We start from the raw sequence: 19395 nt of genomic DNA on the forward strand, positions 1-19395 counted from the left end.
TATAACTACTGTCTGTGTAGACACCAATCTCTTCCCTCGTTCATTCCGGTAATCCCTGAACGGGAGAAAACACGGTGTAAACACAATCTACAGGCTCCTGTGAAAGATAGAAAGATACTGCAATAATGGACCAAGAATGAACTTACTTGTTTCTCAAATATCAGAGAAAAATAGATGTGTGTTTGTATGAAAGATGGTCTGCCTCCCAAATGGCACCCTATTCTCTATATAGTTACACTACTTTTAACCAGGGCCCATAGGGTTCTGTTTCAAAGTAGTGCACTATATATGGATTTTGGTGCCATTTGGGACGCAGGCAGGGATGAGGCCAGGTCAGACACAGCACTTCATACCTGAAGGATAAACCACCACAACAAAACCCTCCGGTGAGTAAATAACAGGGGAGATAAGATTAAGGTTGTTTTCATCTGCTGCAGTGTGGATTTACAGAGTAGAGATGTTACAATATGTGAGACAGAAGCACACACACACACTCACACTCACACTCACACACACACACTCACACACACACACACACACACACACTCACACACACACACACACACACACACACACACACACACACACACACACACACACACACACACACACACACACACACACACACACACACACTCACACTCACACACTCACACTCACACTCACACACACACAGGAGTGTACTTACTGCAGTGTTAGTAGGAGACATGAGACAACATGGAGGGGTCTGAGGGAGTGTACTTACTGTAGTGTTAGTAGGAGACATGAGACAACATGGAGGTGTCTGAGGGAGTGTACTTACTGTAGTGTTAGTAGGAGACATGAGGCAACATGGAGGCGTCTGAGGGAGTGTACTTACTGTAGTGTTAGTAGGAGACATGAGACAACATGGAGGGGTCTGAGGGAGTGTACTTACTGTAGTGTTAGTAGGAGACATGAGGCAACATGGAGGGGTCTGAGGGAGTGTACCTACTGTAGTGTTAGTAGGAGACATGAGACAACATGGAGGGGTCTGAGGGAGTGTACTTACTGTAGTGTTAGTAGGAGACATGAGACAACATGGAGGGGTCTGAGGGAGTGTACTTACTGTAGTGTTAGTAGGAGACATGAGACAACATGGAGGGGTCTGAGGGAGTGTACTTACTGTAGTGTTAGTAGGAGACATGAGACAACATGGAGGGGTCTGAGGGAGTGTACTTACTGTAGTGTTAGTAGGAGACATGAGACAACATGGAGGTGTCTGAGGGAGTGTACTTACTGTAGTGTTAGTAGGAGACATGAGGCAACATGGAGGCGTCTGAGGGAGTGTACTTACTGTAGTGTTAGTAGGAGACATGAGACAACATGGAGGGGTCTGAGGGAGTGTACTTACTGTAGTGTTAGTAGGAGGCATGAGACAACGTGGAGGGGTCCGAGGGAGTGTACTTACTGTAGTGTTAGTAGGAGACATGAGACAACATGGAGGGGTCTGAGGGAGTGTACTTACTGTAGTGTTAGTAGGAGACATGAGGCAACATGGAGGGGTCTGAGGGAGTGTACTTACTGTAGTGTTAGTAGTAGGAGACATGAGACAACATGGAGGGGTCTGAGGGAGTGTACTTACTGTAGTGTTAGTAGGAGACATGAGACAACATGGAGGGGTCTGAGGGAGTGTACTTACTGTAGTGTTAGTAGGAGACATGAGACAACATGGAGGGGTCTGAGGGAGTGTACTTACTGTAGTGTTAGTAGGAGACATGAGACAACATGGTGATTAGGGGGATTGGTTATGGGTTTGTATTTCCTGCACGATTTAAAATATTGTTGCTACATTGTCTATGTTGTTGTTGTTGTTTTCCTGTAAAATCCTCTCTAATAAATTGTTTAAAAGTCTGTTTTTCAATGGCAATAACAGGTGAGACATTCAAAGTTAAATGTCACCATCTCAAGCGTAAGCCAGACTAAAGACAAAGCTAAACTCCAGTGTGGTGTAGAAATAGAAGAGCGGTTCTATGGCTGGTGTACACCACATTAGAGACAGACATGGATGCTTGTTTTGCCTTGCAGACTGACTGGCTCTATGCCCAGGCAGCCATCGGGGCCCGTAGTCGAGAAACGTGAGGCCAGTTTGGAGAGGTACGCCAGACGAGAGAGGAGAGGCGCAGGGCAGGGGGGTTAGGCGTGTCACTGCGTGTCACAGTCACTGCTTGCGCACGGGGCCACGCTCTGCCTACCTGTCTGCCTGTCTGCACGCCACCGCTCACAGCTCGGCTAATCAAAGGAACACGAGAGATGCTACTAACCAATCACAGAGCCACGAGACGCTACTGACTGAAGTCTATTGAGACCATAGAAGTACATACTGTAGAACACATAGGGGTGGTTTCCAGAACATAGACTAAGTCTGGGAATAAAAAGCAGGCTCAATGGAGAATCTCTTGACTTAATCTGTGTCTGGTACTGTTAAACTACCCCATAGTATTAGGGCTGGGCGATGCATCATGAGTACTGGTATACCGGTATGGATTCACACACCGGTATGGATTCACACACCGGTATGGATTCACACACCGGTATGGATTCACACACCGGTATGGATTCACACACCGGTATGGATTCACACACCGGTATGGATTTTTACAACACTGTCTATAACAATATTTTGATACAGTGCTGAATTAAATGAAAAGTTCTACACATTGGACTACTTCACTGTCAGTTTTGTCCTGGTTTGGTTGAGTATTAAGCCATCAGAATGGAGAAAGCCCATTAAAACCACTTAGTACCATTTTGTTTCCAATCAAAGGTCATGCACTACTCATAAAACATATGTAGAACTTTTACAATTCAGAGAACAATATTGTGATATGATATGTTGGCGATATCGCCCAGCCCTACATAGTTTTATATTGTATATACAGTACCAGTCAAAAGTTTGGACACCTACTGATTCAAGGGTTTTTCTTTATTTTGACTATTTTCTACATTGTAGAATTATAGTGAAGACATCAAAACTATGAAATAACACGGATATGGAATCATGTAGTAACAAAAAAGTGTGAAACAAATCCAAATATATTTTGCCACCCTTTGCCTTGATGACAGCTTTGCACACTCTTGGCATTCTCTCAACTATCTTCATGAGGTAGTCACCTGGAATGCATATCAATTAACAGGTGTGCCTTGTCAAAAGTTCATTTGTGGAATTTCTTTCCTTCTTAATGCGTTTGAGCCAATAAGTTGTGTTGTGACAATGTAGGGGTGGTGTACAGAAGTGTACAGAAGATAGTCCTATTTGGTAAAAGACCATGTCCATATTATTATGAACAACTCAAATAAGCAAAGAGAAACAACAGTCCGTTATTACTTTAAGACATGAAGGTCAGTCAATACGGAAAATGTCAAGAACTTTGAAAGTGTCTTTAAGTGCAGTCGCAAAAACCATCAAGCGCTATGATGAAACTGGCTCTCATGAGGACCACTACAGGAAAGGAAGACCCAGAGTTACCTCTGCTGCAGAGGATAAGTTCATTAGAGTTACAAGCCTCAGAAAATGCAGCGCAAATAAATGCTTCACAGAGTTCAAGTAACAGACACAACTATTCAGAGGAGACTGCATGAATCAGGCCTTCATGGTTGAAATGCTGCAAAGAAAACACTACTAAACACCAATAATAAGAAGGGACTTGCTTGGGCCAAGAAACACAAACAATGGACATTAGACTTGAGGAAATCCGGCCTTTGGTATGATGAGTACAAATTTGACCGCCGTGTCTTTGTGAGATGCAGAGTAGGTGAACGGATGATCTCCGCATGTGTGGTTCCCACTGTCCCACTCTGGTTTGCGCTTGGTGGGACTATCATTCAACAGGACAATGACCCAAAACACACCTCCAGGCTGTGTAAGTGCTATTTGACCAAGAAGGAGAGTGATGGAGTGCTGCATCAGATGACCTGGCCTCCACAATCACCAACCTCAACCCAACTGAGGTGGTTTGGGATGGGTTGGACTGCAGAGTGAAGGAAAAGCAGCCAGCAAGTGTTCAGCATATGTGGGAACTCCTTTAAGACTGTTGGAAAAGCATTCAAGGTGAAGCTGGTTGAGAGAATGCCAAGAGTGGGCAAAGCTGTCATCAAGGCAAAGGGTGGCTACTTTGAACAATCTCAAGTATAAAAACACTTTTTTTGTTATTACATGTTTTCAAATGTGTTATTTCATAGTTTTTATGTCTTCACTATTATTCTACAATTTAGAAAATAGTAAAAAGAAAGAAATACCCTGGAATGAGTAGGTGGGTCCAACCTTTTGACTGGTTGAGACAATGTCTTGTTCACTGTGGGGCACTATCTAGAAAGAAAAACATATATTTTGCATTTCCTAACGGTAATTGTCTATTTTGAGTGACTGAGTCAGCACAACAGGTTTGCTATAAAAGATGACGACACAGACACAAAGTACAACTGTTATTGTGGAGATTTAGGTTGGACCTCCCGTGAGGTATTGTCTGCTTCTGTCCTCCAGGTCTTATGTTAGAACAGAGGTTTTAAGTGCTGTGTAACTGACGTGCCTCCGTCCTGAGAGAGAGAGAGAGAGAGAGAGAGAGAGAGAGAGAGAGAGACTGAGAGAGAGAGAGACTGAGAGAGAGAGAGACAGAGAGAGAGAGAGACTGGGAGAGAGAGAGAGAGACTGGGAGAGAGAGAGAGAGACTGGGAGAGAGAGAGAGAGAGACTGGGAGAGAGAGAGAGAGACTGTGAGAGAGAGAGCGAGACTGGGAGAGAGAGAGAGACTGGGAGAGAGAGACTGGGAGAGAGAGAGAGAGACTGGGAGAGAGAGAGAGACTGGGAGAGAGAGACTGAGAGACTTATGGCAATAGAGAAGCTAAACCCTATGGAGAACCATGGGAGACTAAGCTAACATAAAGGACATGTTAAACCATAACCCATTTAAATCATAGCTTTACCAGACAAAGACCTACCTCCTGTGCCACCCTGCATGGCATTGTGTTGACCGGATAAAGCATAATTAATCCTAATTTGATTTCAGGTCCCATGGAGTTATTCCTCTTGTTATTTAGCAGAGGGAGGAAACACCACACTCACTTACTCCTCACACATGTTGTCCCAGCCAGACCTGGGTACAAATACCATTTGAAATCTTTCTAATACTTTTAGGCAGTTGCTTTAGCCTGCCTGGAGTGCCAGATGGGTGGGGTTTGCATTTTTTGCGATTATTCTATTGCTTCGATTGCCCCAGACAAGCTCAGTAATGCTCAGATGAAGTATTACTTTACAACAACAAAAATGATATTTGAACCCATGTCTGCCCACTGATTTTAATGTTGTGAAAAAGGAACAAGACACCACTTTAGTTAATTGATTTCTGAAAGTATGGAACACCCGTTAGCATTAGTTGGAAAGCCATGCTACACCAAAGTGATTGTATCAATATAGCCACGATAATTAGCTTGGATGCTGGAGGGTGTAGTGTAACTTAATGGAATACATCAGATTGAACATTCTCAGCATGTGCAGTGCATGCTCAACGCTAAATGAGCCCATGACTTCATCCAGTGACCTTCAGCGCCAAATTAAACATGAGAACGAGATATAAAAGCCCACCTCCTACGCACACACACACACACACACACACACACACACACACACACACACACACACCGCACGTCACACACCACACACACACCGCACGCCACACACACACCACATGCCCCACACACACACACACACACACACACCGCACGTCACACACCACACACACACCACATGTCACACATCACACACACACACACACACACCGCACGTCACACACCACACACACACCACATGTCACACATCACACACACACCACACACACACCGCACGCCACACACACACCACATGCCCCACACACACACCACACACACCCCACTCCACACAAACACAAACACACACACCACACACACCCCACTCCACACAAACACACACACACACCACTCCACACTCATATACACACACTCCACACATTGATTGTTTCCTCAAATCAAATATAATCAAATATTATTAGTCACATGCTTCGTAACCAACCGGTGTAGACTAACAGTGAAATTCTTACTTCCCCATAATGCAGGGAGAGATAATAGAAACATAATAACCCGAGTAAAGATAACTTACCAGGGTACCAGTAGCGAGTCTATGTGCTGGGATACGAGGTCATTGGGGGTGATATGTACACATAGGTAGGGTTCAAGCAACAGGAAGGATAATACACAGCAGCAGTGTACCAGTAGCGAGTCTATGTGCTGGGATACGAGGTCATTGGGGGTGATATGTACACATAGGTAGGGTTCAAGCAACAGGAAGGATAATACACAGCAGCAGTGTACCAGTAGCGAGTCTATGTGCTGGGATACGAGGTCATTGGGGGTGATATGTACACATAGGTAGGGTTCAAGCAACAGGAAGGATAATACACAGCAGCGTACCAGTAGCGAGTCTATGTGCTGGGATACGAGGTCATTGGGGGTGATATGTACACATAGGTAGGGTTCAAGCAACAGGAAGGATAATACACAGCAGCAGCGTATGTGGAAAAAGGGACAATGCAGATAGTCCAGGTAGCTATTGGTTAAATATTTATCTAACTATTTAGCCGTCTCAACTAATGTTCACATTGATGAAGGTGATTGATTGACTTTTAAGAAATGTACGATGTAATTGATCATTGAAGGTGCAGCTTTTTGTCACTGTTGTTGAATTACTGTCTTTGACTAAAAACTGTATGTAGTATGTGTTTCTTTTTGTAATTTAGGCAAAAGACATTGTTTACATCCGAAATAGAGCCCTAATTCCCTTTTTAGTGCACTGCTTTTGACCACTGCCTATGGGGATTATATGCTCTATATAGGTAATAGGGTACAATGTCGGACACACCCATCCATTTTGTCAGTTTTCAGTTCTCATTTAATTTCCATCTGTAATAGTCTAGGCTCATGTCCAGGTTTTATGTCAGCCATCGTAGCAGGCTGTTGCTAGTTGTGTACAGTATACATAGTGGAAGAGTGGGTGTACCACAGTACAGTGACTGCAGTGCCTGAGACCATGAAACCCCTCCAGCTATTCCTCTAAACAGAGCCAGAGGAGCACAGTGGAGCACTGAGGAGCACAGTGGAGCACTGAGGAGCACTGAGGAGCACAGTGGAGCACTGAGGAGCACTGAGGAGCACAGTGGAGCACAGTAGAGCACAGCTCGCCTCCCTTCCTGTAGAGTCTGTATCTGACACACTTCTTTTTTTTTCTCACTTTCCCCACTCTATCCCTCTCTCTCCCTCTATCTTCCCCCTCCTCCCTCCTTCTCTCTCCCCTCTCTCTCCCTCTATCTTCCCCCTCCTCCCTCCTTCTCTCTATCCCTCTCTCTCCCTCTATCTTCCCCCTCCTTCCTCCTTCTCTCTCCCCTCTCTCTCCCTCTATCTTCCCCCTCCTCCCTCCTTCTCTCTATCCCTCTCTCTCCCTCTATCTTCCCCCTCCTCCCTCCTTCTCTCTATCCCTCTCTCTCCCTCTATCTTCCCCCTCCTCCCTCCTTCTCTCTCCCCTCTCTCTCCCTCTATCTTCCCCCTCCTTCCTCCTTCTCTCTCCCCTCTCTCTCCCTCTATCTTCCCCCTCCTCCCTCCTTCTCTCTATCCCTCTCTCTCCCTCTATCTTCCCCCTCCTCCCTCCTTCTCTCTATCCCTCTCTCTCCCTCTATCTTCCCCCTCCTCCCTCCTTCTCTCTCCCCTCTCTCTCCTTCCCCCTCTGCCTCTCTCCTCCTTTCTTCCGTCTCCCCTATCTCCCTTCATCTTCCTCTACCTCCCGTGGTTTCCCCCCCTCTCTCTCACACACTCTCTCGCCCCCTCTCTCCATCCCTTCCTCGTATTCCGCCCTCCCTCCCCTCTCTCCATCTCTGGTTTTCAGGGAGGTGCGTGAGTATGCCAACGGCTCGGTGTGTGTGGAGTGTGATTCCCAGTGTGAGAGAGCAGACGATTACTCTCTGACCTGTCATAGCCCGGTAAGATCCTCTAGAGACACAGTCTAACACATATGTGCCCACACACACACACACACACACACACACACACACACACACACACACACATAGAACCATCCTAAAGCATTCATGACATGCACTTGTAAATTATCCTCACTCCTGGACTTAATACTAGAGACAATGAATAATAATATGTTTTATATGGTGATGCCAAGAAATCCTTTATAGCATATTCAGTGTGCCATAACATTATCCTACATTACATTTTTTTTGAGTAAATTAGCAGATACTCTTACCCAGAGCGACTTGCAGTCAGTCAGGATTCAACTATGTTTAGTTGGTAGAAACATCCACCTATCACTGTCAGTAGACAGACCTTTCTGCCAAATAGCTGCCATCAGCAAAAACATGAATCATATTGTGTCCATTAATAATGTCTCTCTAGAGCTTTTCTTTTTCTCTCTTTTCTGTCCCTACCATAAACTGAAATCACTTGTGACCACAGACAAGGGGTGCATCCCAAATGGCACTCTATTCCCTATATATAGTGCACTACTTTTGACCAGAGTACTATGGGCCTTGGTCAAAAGTAAGGCAATATATAGGTCGTAGGGTGTCATTTGAGATCCAGCCTAGGCCTTCGATTGCCCTGGAAGCATAATTCATTGTATTCTCAGTTAAAGTGTAAAGTGTGCCAGCGAGCTTCACTATTTATTTTAAATTAAATTCTGACATGTGTTAAGCAATACTGTCTTTATGTGACTGTGTGTGTGTGAATGTGTGTGCGTATGTGATTGTGTGTTTCCGTATATCTGTGTGTGAGTTTGTAAATGTGTGTGTCCCTGTGGACTCTCAGGTATTGTCTCAGGCTGTGTTATGATGCTCCTTGTCCTTCCGTTCATCTCCTGTCTAGACAAGGTGATCCTTCACCACCTTTATCTATGCTCCCTTCTCCCTGCTCCCTTCTCTCTTCTCCCTGCTCCCTTCTCCATGCTCCCTTCTCCCTGCTCTCTTCTCCCTTCTCCCTGCTCTCTTCTCCCTTCTTCCTGCTCTCTTCTCCCTGCTCCCTGCTCCCTTCTCCATGCTCCCTTCTCCCTGCTCCCTTCTCCATGCTCCCTTCTCCCTGCTCTCTTCTCCCTTCTCCCTGCTCTCTTCTCCCTTCTCCCTGCTCCCTTCTCCCTGCTCCCTTCTCCCTGCTCCCTTCTCCCTGCTCCCTTCTCCATGCTCCCTTCTCCCTGCTCTCTTCTCCCTTCTCCCTGCTCTCTTCTCCCTTCTTCCTGCTCTCTGCTCTCTTCTCCCTGCTCTCTTCTCCCTTCTTCCTGCTCCCTTCTTCCTGATCTCTTCTCCCTTCTTCCTGCTCTCTGCTCTCTTCTCCCTGCTCTCTTCTCCCTTCTCCCTGCTCTCTTCTCCCTTCTTCCTGCTTTCTGCTCTCTTCTCCCTGATCTCTTCTCCCTTCTCCCTGCTCCCTTCTTCCTGCTCTCTTCTCCCTTCTTCCTGCTCTCTTCTCCCTTCTTCCTGCTCTCTTCTCCCTTCTCCCTGATCCCTTCTCCCTGCTCCCTTCTCCCTGCTCTCTTCTCCCTTCTCCCCGCTCCCTTATCCATGCTCCCTTCTCCCTGCTCTCTTCTCCCTTCTCCCTTCTCTCTTTTCCCTTCTCCCTTCTCCATGCTCCCTGTTCCCTTCTCCCTTTTCCCTTCTCCCATCTCCCTTATCCATAGTCCCTTCTCCCTGCTCTCTTCTCCCTTCTCTCTTTTCCCTTCTCCCTTCTCCATGCTCCCTGCTCCCTTCTCCTTTCTCCCTGCTCCCTTTTCCCTGCTCCCTGCTCCCTTCTCCCTGCTACCCTTTCCCTGCTCCCTTCTCCCTGCTCCTTCTCCCTGCTCTCTTCTCCCTTCTTCCTGCTCCGTTCTCCCTGCTCTCTTCCCCCTTCTTCTCTCTACTCCCTGATCCTCCCTGCTCCCTTCTCCCTGCTCCCTTCTCCCTGCTCTCTGCTCCCTTTTCTCTGCTCCCTTCTCCCTGCTCTCTGCTCTCTGCTCCCTTCTCACTGCTTCCTTCTCACTGCTCCCTTCTCACTGCTCCTTCTCCCTGCTCTCTGCTCCCTGCTCTCTGCTCCCTTCTCCTTTCTCCTTTCTCCCTGCTCTCTGCTCCCTTTTCTCTGCTCCTGTCTCCCTTCTCTCTACTCCCTTCTCCCTGCTCCCTTCTCCCTGCTCCCTTCTCCCTGCTCCCTTCTCCATGCTCCCTTCTCCCTGCTCCCTTCTCCCTGCTCTCTTCTCCCTTCTCCCCGCTCCCTTATCCATGCTCCCTTCTCCCTGCTCTCTTCTCCCTTCTCCCTTCTCCATGCTCCCTGTTCCCTTCTCCCTTTTCCATTCTCCCATCTCCCTTCTCAATGCTCCCTTCTCCCTGCTCCCTGCTTCCTTCTCCCTGCTCCCTTTTCCCTGCTCCCTGCTCCCTTCTCTCTGCTCCCTTCTCCCTGCTCTCTTCTCCCTTCTTCCTGCTCCGTTCTCCCTGCTCCCTTCCCCCTTCTTCTCCCTGCTCCCTGATCCTCCCTGCTCTCTTCTCCATTCTCCCTGCTCCATTCTCCCTTCTCTCTGCTCCTTCTCTCTGCTCCCTTCTCACTTCTCGCTGCTCTCTGCTCCCTTTTCTCTGCTCCCTTCACACTGATCCTTTCTCCCTGCTCTCTGCTCCCTTTTCTCTGCTCCCTTCTCCCTGCTCTCTGCTCTCTGCTTCCTTTTCTCTGCTCCATTCTCCCTGCTCTCTGCTCCCTTCTCCCTGCTCCCTTCTCACTGCTCCCTTCTCCCTGCTCTCTGATCCCTTCTCCTTTCTCCCTGCTCTCTGCTCCCTGCTCTCTGCTCCCTTCTCCCTGATCTCTGCTCCCTTCTCCCTGCTCTCTGCTCCCTTTTCTCTGCTCCTTTCTCCCTTCTCTCTGCTCCTTCTCTCTGCTCTCTTCTCCCTTCTCCCTGCTCCCTTCTCCCTGCTCCCTGCTCCCTTCTCCCTGCTCCCTTCTCCCTGCTCTCTTCTCCCCGCTCCCTTATCCATGCTCCCTTCTCCCTGCTCCCTGATCCTCCCTGCTCCCTTCTCCCTGCTCTCTTCTCCATTCTCCCTGCTCCATTCTCCCTTCTCTCTGCTCCTTCTCTCTGCTCCCTTCTCCCTGCCCCCTGCTCCCTTCTCTCTGCTCCTTCTCTCTGCTCCCTGCTCCCTTCTCCCTGCTCCCTTCTCCCTGCTCCCTTCTCCATGCTCCCTTCCCCTGCTCCCTTCTCCCTGCTCTCTTCTCCCTTCTCCCCGCTCCCTTATCCATGCTACCTTCTCCCTGCTCTCCTCTCCCTTCTCCCTTCTCCATGCTCCCTGTTCCCTTCTCCCTTTTCCATTCTCCCATCTCCCTTCTCAATGCTCCCTTCTCCCTGCTCCCTTTTCCCTGCTCCCTGCTTCCTTCTCCCTGCTCCCTTTTCCCTGCTCCCTGCTCCCTTCTCTCTGCTCCCTTCTCCCTGCTCTCTTCTCCCTTCTTCCTGCTCCGTTCTCCCTGCTCCCTTCCCCCTTCTTCTCCCTGCTCCCTGATCCTCCCTGCTCCCTGCTCTCTTCTCCATTCTCCCTGCTCCATTCTCCCTTCTCTCTGCTCCTTCTCTCTGCTCCCTTCTCACTTCTCGCTGCTCTCTGCTCCCTTTTCTCGGCTCCCTTCACACTGATCCTTTCTCCCTGCTCTCTGCTCTCTGCTCCATTCTCCCTGCTCTCTTTTCTCTGCTCCATTCTCCCTGCTCTCTGCTCCCTTCTCCCTGCTCCCTTCTCACTGCTCCCTTCTCCCTGCTCTCTGCTCCCTTCTCCTTTCTCCCTGCTCTCTGCTCCCTGCTCTCTGCTCCCTTCTCCCTGATCTCTGCTCCCTTCTCCCTGCTCTCTGCTCCCTTTTCTCTGCTCCTTTCTCCCTTCTCTCTGCTCCCTTCTCCCTGATCCTCCCTGCTCCCTTCTCCCTGCTCTCTTCTCCATTCTCCCTGCTCCATTCTCCCTTCTCTCTGCTCCTTCTCTCTGCTCCCTTCTCACATCTCGCTGCTCTCTGCTCCTTCTCTCTGCTCCCTTCTCACTTCTCGCTGCTCTCTGCTCCCTTTTCTCTGCTTCCTTCACACTGATCCCTTCTCCCTACTCTCTGCTCCCTTTTCTCTGCTCCCTTCTCCCTGCTCTCTGCTCTCTGCTTCCTTTTCTCTGCTCCCTTCTCCCTGCTCTCTGCTCTCTGCTCCCTTCTCACTGCTCCCTTCTCTCTGCTCCCTGCTCTCTGCTCCCTTCTCCTTTCTCCTTTCTCCCTGCTCTCTGCTCCCTTCTCACTGCTCCCTTCTCCCTGATCTCTGCTCCCTGCTCTCTGCTCCCTTTTCTCTGCTCCTTTCTCCCTTCTCTCTGCTCCCTTCTCCCTGATCTCTGCTCCCTGCTCCCTGCCTCCCTTCTCCTGCCCCTGCCCCTTCTCTTCCTTCTTCTCTGCTTCTCTCTTCTCTGTTCCTTCTCTTCTCCCTTCTCCCTGCTCCCTTCCTTCTCTGCTCCCTGCTCCTGCTCCCTTTCTCCTTTCTCCTTTCTCCCTGCTCTCTTCTCCCTTCTTTCTCCTTCTCCCTGATCTCTGCTCCCTGCTCTCTGCTCCCTTTTCTCTGCTCCTTTCTCCCTTCTCTCTGCTCCCTTCTCCCTGCCCCCTGCTCCCTTCTCTCTGTTCCCTTCTCCCTTCTCTCTGCTCCTTCTCTCTGCTCTCTTCTCCCTTCTCCCTGCTCCCTTCTCCATGCTCCCTTCTCCCTGCTCCCTTCTCCCTGCTCTCTTCTCCCTTCTCCCCGCCTCCCTTAGCCATGCTCCCTTCTCCCCCTTTTCTCCCTTCTCCTTCTCTCTCCCATCTCCCTTCTCCATGCTCCCTGTTCCCTTCTCCTTTTCCCCTCCCATCTCCCTTCTCTGCTCCCTTCTCCTCCCTTTTCCCTGCTCCCTTCTGCTCCCTTTCCCTGCTCCCTTTTCCTTCTCCCTGCTCCCTCCCTTCTCCTGCTCTCTTCTCCCTTCTTCCTGCTCCGTTCTCCCTGCTCCCTTCCCCCTTCTTCTCCCTGCTCCCTGATCCTCCCTGCTCCCTGATCCTCCCTGCTCCCTTCTCCCTGCTCTCTTCTCCATTCTCCCTGCTCCATTCTCCCTGCTCCATTCTCCCTTCTCTCTGCTCCTTCTCTCTGCTCCCTTCTCACTTCTCGCCTCTCTCTGCTCCCTTTTCTCTGCTCCCTTCACACTGATCCTTTCTCCCTGCTCTCTGCTCCCTTTTCTCTGCTCCCTTCTCCCTGCTCTCTGCTTCCGTTTCTCTGCTCCATTCTCCCTGCTCTCTGCTCCCTTCTCCCTGCTCCCTTCTCACTGCTCCCTTCTCCCTGCTCTCTGCTCCCTTCTCCTTTCTCCCTGCTCTCTGCTCCCTTCTCACTGCTCCCTTCTCCCTGCTTCCTTCTCCCTTCTCCCTGCTCTCTTCTCCATTCTCCCTGCTCCATTCTCCCTTCTCTCTGCTCCTTCTCTCTGCTCCCTTCTCACTTCTCGCTGCTCTCTGCTCCCTTTTCTCTGCTCCCTTCACACTGATCCCTTCTCCCTGCTCTCTGCTCCCTTTTCTCTGCTCCCTTCTCCCTGCTCTCTGCTTCCTTTTCTCTGCTCCCTTCTCCCTGCTCTCTGCTCTCTGCTCCCTTCTCACTGCTTCCTTCTCACTGCTCCCTTCTCCCTGCTCTCTGCTCCCTGCTCTCTGCTCCCTTCTCACTGCTCCCTTCTCCCTAATCTCTGCTCCCTTCTCCCTGCTCTCTGCTCCCTTTTCTCTGCTCCTTTCTCCCTTCTCTCTGCTCCCTTCTCCCTGCCCCCTGCTCCCTTCTCTCTGTTCCCTTCTCCCTTCTCCCTGCTCCCTTTTCTCTGCTCCTTTCTCCCTTCTCTCTGCTCCCTTCTCCCTCCCCCCTGCTCCCTTCTCTCTGTTCCCTTCTCCCTTCTCTGTGCTTCTTCTCTGTGCTCCTTCTCTCTGCTCCCTTCTCACTTCTCCCTGCCCCCTGCTCCCTTCTCTCTGTTCCCTTCTCCCTTCTCTCTGCTCCCTTCTCCCTGCTCTCTGCTCCCTTTTCTCTGCTCCTTTCTCCCTTCTCTCTGCTCCCTTCTCCCTGCCCCCTGCTCCCTTCTCTCTGTTCCCTTCTCCCTTCTCTCTGCTCCCTTTTCTCTGCTCCTTTCTCTCTTCTCTCTGCTCCCTTCTCCCTGCCCCCTGCTCCCTTCTCTCTGTTCCCTTCTCCCTTCTCCCTGCTCCCTTTTCTCTGCTCCCTTCTCCCTGCCCACTGCTCCCTTCTCTCTGTTCCCTTCTCCCTTCTCTCTGCTCCTTCTCTCTGCTCCCTTCTCACTTCTCGCTGCTCTCTGCTCCCTTTTCTCTGCTCCCTTCACACTGATCCCTTCTCCCTGCTCTCTGCTCCCTTTTCTATGCTCCCTTCTCCCTGCTCTCTGCTCTCTGCTTCCTTTTCTCTGCTCCCTTCTCCCTGCTCTCTGATCCCTTCTCACTGCTCCCTTCTCCCTTCTCCCTGCTCTCTTCTCCATTCTCCCTGCTCCATTCTCCCTTATCTCTGCTCCTTCTCTCTGCTCCCTTCTCACTTCTCGCTGCTCTCTGCTCCCTTTTCTCTGCTCCCTTCACACGGATCCCTTCTCCCTGCTCTCTCCTCCCTTTTCTCTGCTCCCTTCTCCCTGCTCTCTGCTCTCTGCTCCCTTCTCACTGCTCCCTTCTCACTGCTCCCTTCTCCTTGCTCTCTGCTCCCTGCTCTCTGCTCCCTTCTCCTTTCTCCTTTCTCCCTGCTCTCTGCTCCCTTCTCACTGCTCCCTTCTCCCTGATCTCTGCTCCTTTTCTTCTCCTTCTCCTTCTCTCTGCTCCCTTCTCTCTGCTCCCTTTTTCTCTGCTCCTTTCTCCTTCTCTCTGCTCCCTTCTCCCTGCCCCCTGCTCCCTTCTCTCTGTTCCCTTCTCTCCTTCTCTCTGCTCCTTTTCTCTGCTCCTTTCTCCCTTCTCTCTGCTCCCTTCTCCCTGCCCCCTGCTCCCTTCTCTCTGTTCCCTTCTCCCTTCTCTCTGCTCCTTCTCTCTGCTCCCTTCTCACTTCTCCCTGCCCCCTGCTCCCTTCTCTCTGTTCCCTTCTCCCTTCTCCCTGCTCCCTTCTCCCTGCTCCCTTCTCCCTTCTCTCTTTTTTTCTTCTCCCCTCTCCCTTCTCTCTGCTCCCTTCTCACTGCTCTCTGCTCCCTTCTCACTGCTCTCTGCTCCCTTCTCTCTGCTCCCTTCTCACTGCTCTCTGCTCCCTTCTCCCTGCTCCCTTCTACCTGCTCTTTGCTCCCTTCTCTCTTGTCTCTTCTCCTCTCTGCTCTCTTCTCTGCCTGTCATCTTGATAGTTTATTAAGTCAACACCCCTCTAGCCTTCAATCTCACTACACACAATATAGTCAACGCCACACACATGCAGACACACACACAAGCACACACTCAAGGCCACACGAAGTATTCATGCATGATTTCTGAGTCTTGTCATCTCTATGGAGTGGTAGAACATGTGGATACCTTGTGCCCAATCGCTGGCACACACACACACACACACACACACACACACACACACACACACACACACACACACAACCACTTATGAGCTTACTTCAGAGTTGAGATAAGTATGTGCAACTAAGAAGATTGTGTAAATAATGAATTGACAATTTGAGTTACGTATGTAACTGAAGTCAGAATACTACCTGCCCCCATGTGCCCAGTATTTTTTTTAAATGGAGACATTGTGCAGTGGTCGGAGCTCTGTTCTGTATGGTTTGGAACGTGGCTTGCAGGTCCCTTTCCGAGGGCCTCTGTTGAGTCTATGGAGTATGTGTGAGTCTATGGAGTATGTGTGAGTCTATGGAGTATGTGTGAGTCTATGGAGTATGTGTGAGTCTATGGAGTATGTGTGAGTCTATGGAGTATGTGTGAGTCTATGGAGTATGTGTGAGTCTATGGAGTATGTGTGAGTCTATGGAGTATGTGTGAGTCTATGGAGTATGTGTGAGTCTATGGGACAGACAGGCCAGAGTAAGCACTGCGAGGGGTTTGGGTTACATCAGGGTATGTGCTCATTGTTATTAAGGCTAGATTAGCTGCTGCAGGGTTAGATTTTTGGCTCTTCTTTTCCTAGAACTAATAATGTCATGGGCCTGCACTGAGCCAATCTAAAACAAACAGAGAGATAGAGAGAGATTTTATGTTCATGGGCATGCTCTTAGCCAATCTAAAACACAGAGAGAGAGAGAGAGAAATGGGGAGAGAGGATATATGTTATGTTCTTAGGCCTGCGCTTAGCCAATCTAAAAACAGACATAGTTGGAGAGACATTAACTTATGTCCACAATGCTCTTAGCCAATATAAAACAGAGAGATGGAGAGTTGGAGATATGATCATAGGCCTGCTCTAAGACAAACTACAGGTTTAGGATGAACCTGCCTGGTGGGATTAACAGTAAAGCTCTATGGTCATGTATAATAGGCCTCTTCCCTAGTGCACTACTTTTGAAGGGGGGCCATAGGGACTATATAAGGAATAAAATGCACCTTGGGATGCAAGCTATATAACATCTAACAGCATGACTAGGCCTACTATACATGACCACAGAGCTTTACTGTTAATCCCACCAGGCAGGTTCATCCTAAACCTGTAGTGATGGAAACATAGTGGAGTAGATAGACTAAAGGAATACATCAGTCATGTTATGACAACAGAAACCATAGCAATGACATTACATTCCACCTTTTGCTATGATTTGATCACCATGGCTAATGCCTTCTAAGGACGGAGGGAGGATGTAATAATGTCAGTCACACTCAGGATAAGCAGTTGAGAGAGGGGGGAGACAGAGACAGACACGGGTATTGAAAGAGAGCGATAGAGGGAGTGAGAGACAGAGAGGAAGAGAGAGATGTATATAGAGAAAGAGTTGGATGGATAGATATATATAGATAGATAGATAGATAGATAGATAGATAGATAGATAGATAGATAGATAGATAGATAGATAGATAGATAGATAGATAGATAGATAGATAGATAGATAGAGACAGGGAGAGGTGACAGCATTCCCTCCCACATATGCCCCCCTAGGCACAACTATGACAACATAACCAGCAAAAACGGGTCACAACTCCTGCAGCTCTGTCGCACGCTGGGTATGTACATAGTCAATGGTAGGCTTCGAGGGGACTCCTATGGTAGGTACACCTATAGCTCATCTCTTGGCAGTAGTACTGTAGACTACTTTATCACCGACCTCAACCCAGAGTCTCTCAGAGCGTTCACAATCAGACCACAGCAAAATCACAGTCTACTTGAACAGAGCAATACTCAATCACGAGGCATCAAAGCCAAAGGAACTGAGTAACATTAAGAAATGCTATAGATGGAAGGAATGCAGTTTGGAAACCTACCAAAAAACAATTAGGCAACAACAAATTCAATCCCTTTTAGACAATTTCCTGGGTAAAACGTTCCACTGTAATAGTGAAGGTGTAAACTTGGCAGTAGAAAATCTTAACAGTATATTTGACCTCTCAGCTTCCCTATCAAATCTAAAAATCTCAAATAGAAAACCGAAGAAAATGAACAACAATGACAAATGGTTTGATGAAGAATGCAAAAATCTAAGAAAGAAATTGAGAAACCTGTCCAAACAAAAACATAGAGACCCGGAAAACCTGAGTCTACGCTTTCACTATGGTGAATCACTAAAACAATACAGAAATACACTACGGAAAAAGAAGGAACAAAACGTCAGAAATCAGCTCAATGTAATTGAAGAATCCATAGACTCTAACCACTTCTGGGAAAATTGGAAAACACTAAACAAACAACAACACGAAGAATTATCTATCCAAAATGGAGATATATGGGTAAACCACTTCTCCAATCGTTTTGGGTCTATAACAAAGAATAAAGAGCAAAAACATATACATGATCAAATACAAATCTTAGAATTAACTATTAAAGACTACCAGAACCCACTGAATTCTCCAATTACCTTGAACGAGTTACAGGACAAAATAAAAACCCTCCAACCCAAAAAGGCCCGTGGTGTTGATGGTATCCTTAATGAAATGATCAAATATACAGACAACAAATTCCAATTGGCTATACTAAAACTCTTTAACACCATCCTTAGCTCTGGCATCTTCCCCAATATTTGGAACCAAGGACTGATCACCCCAATCCACAAAAGTGGAGACAAATTTCACCCCAATAACTACCGTGAAATATGTACAGTAACCTTGGGAAAATCCTCTGCATTATCATTAACAGCAGACTCGTACATTTCCTCAATGAAAACAATGTACTGAGCAAATGTCAAATTGGCTTTTTACCAAATTACCATACAACAGACCATGTATTCACCCTGCACACCCTAATTGACAACCAAACAAACCAAAACAAAGGCAAAGTCTTCTCATGCTTTGTTGATTTCAAAAAAGCCTTTGACTCAATTTGGCATGAGGGTCTGCTATACAAATTGATGGAAAGTGGTGTTGGGGGTAAAACATACGACATTATAAAATCCATGTACACAAACAACAAGTGTGCGGTTAAAATAGGCAAAAAGACACACATTTCTTCACACAGGGTCGTGTGGTGAGACAGGGATGCAGCTTAAGCCCCACCCTCTTCAACATATACATCAACGAATTGGCGCAGGCACTAGAAATGTCTGCAGCACCCGGCCTCACCCTACTGGAATCTGAAGTCAAATAATGGTGTTCCAAAAAAGGTCCAGTCGCCAGGACCACAAATACAAATTCCATCTAGACACTGTTGCCCTAGAGCACACAAAAATCTAGACATACCTTGGCCTAAACATCAGTGCCACAGGTAACTTCCACAAAGCTGTGAACGATCTGAGAGACAAGGCAAGAAGGGCATTCTATGCCATCAAAAGGAACATAAATTTCAACATACCAATTAGGATCTGGCTAAAAATACTTGAATCAGTCATAGAGCCCATTGCCCTTTACGGTTGTGAGGTCTGGGGTCCGCTCAACAACCAAGACTTGGTTGGGACAAACACCAAATTGAGACTCTGCATGTAGAATTCTGCAAAAATATCCTCTGTGTACAACTTGGAACACCAAATAATGCATGCAGAGCAGAATTAGGCCGATACCCACTAATTATCAAAATCCAGAAAAGAGCTGTTAAATTCTACAACCACCTAAAAGGAAGCGATTCCCAAACCTTCCATAACAAAGCCATCACCTACAGAGAGATGAACCTGGAGAAGAGTCCCCTAAGCAAGCTGGTCCTGGGGCTCTGTTCACAAACACAAACACACCCCACAGAGCCCCAGGACAGCAGCACAATTAGACCCAACCAAATCATGAGAAAACAAAAAGATAATCACTTGACACATTGGAAATA

General features: G+C 48.2%; 1 protein-coding gene and 1 long non-coding RNA gene across 3 annotated transcripts in view; one reads left to right on the forward strand and one right to left on the reverse strand.

Annotated features, from left to right (window-relative positions):
• LOC135565738 (uncharacterized) overlaps positions 1 to 4195 on the reverse strand; it is an 8465-nt gene extending 4270 nt beyond the window's left edge. The window contains exon 1 of the long non-coding RNA XR_010461811.1: positions 1 to 4195. This exon is cut by the window's left edge and continues 763 nt beyond it. This is a non-coding gene — a long non-coding RNA (uncharacterized LOC135565738).
• Positions 1 to 19395, forward strand: part of LOC115111274 (receptor tyrosine-protein kinase erbB-4-like) — a 526495-nt gene that overhangs the window by 409344 nt on the left and 97756 nt on the right. For both annotated transcript variants that reach the window (XM_065013654.1, XM_029637163.2), the window contains exon 14: positions 7924 to 8017. In XM_065013654.1, coding sequence (XP_064869726.1) covers positions 7924 to 8017 — 94 coding nt within the window. The remainder of the gene's footprint in view (positions 1 to 7923; positions 8018 to 19395) is intronic.

Source organism: Oncorhynchus nerka, linkage group LG3 (genome assembly GCF_034236695.1).
Source record: "Oncorhynchus nerka isolate Pitt River linkage group LG3, Oner_Uvic_2.0, whole genome shotgun sequence".
Lineage (NCBI taxonomy): Eukaryota > Metazoa > Chordata > Actinopteri > Salmoniformes > Salmonidae > Oncorhynchus > Oncorhynchus nerka.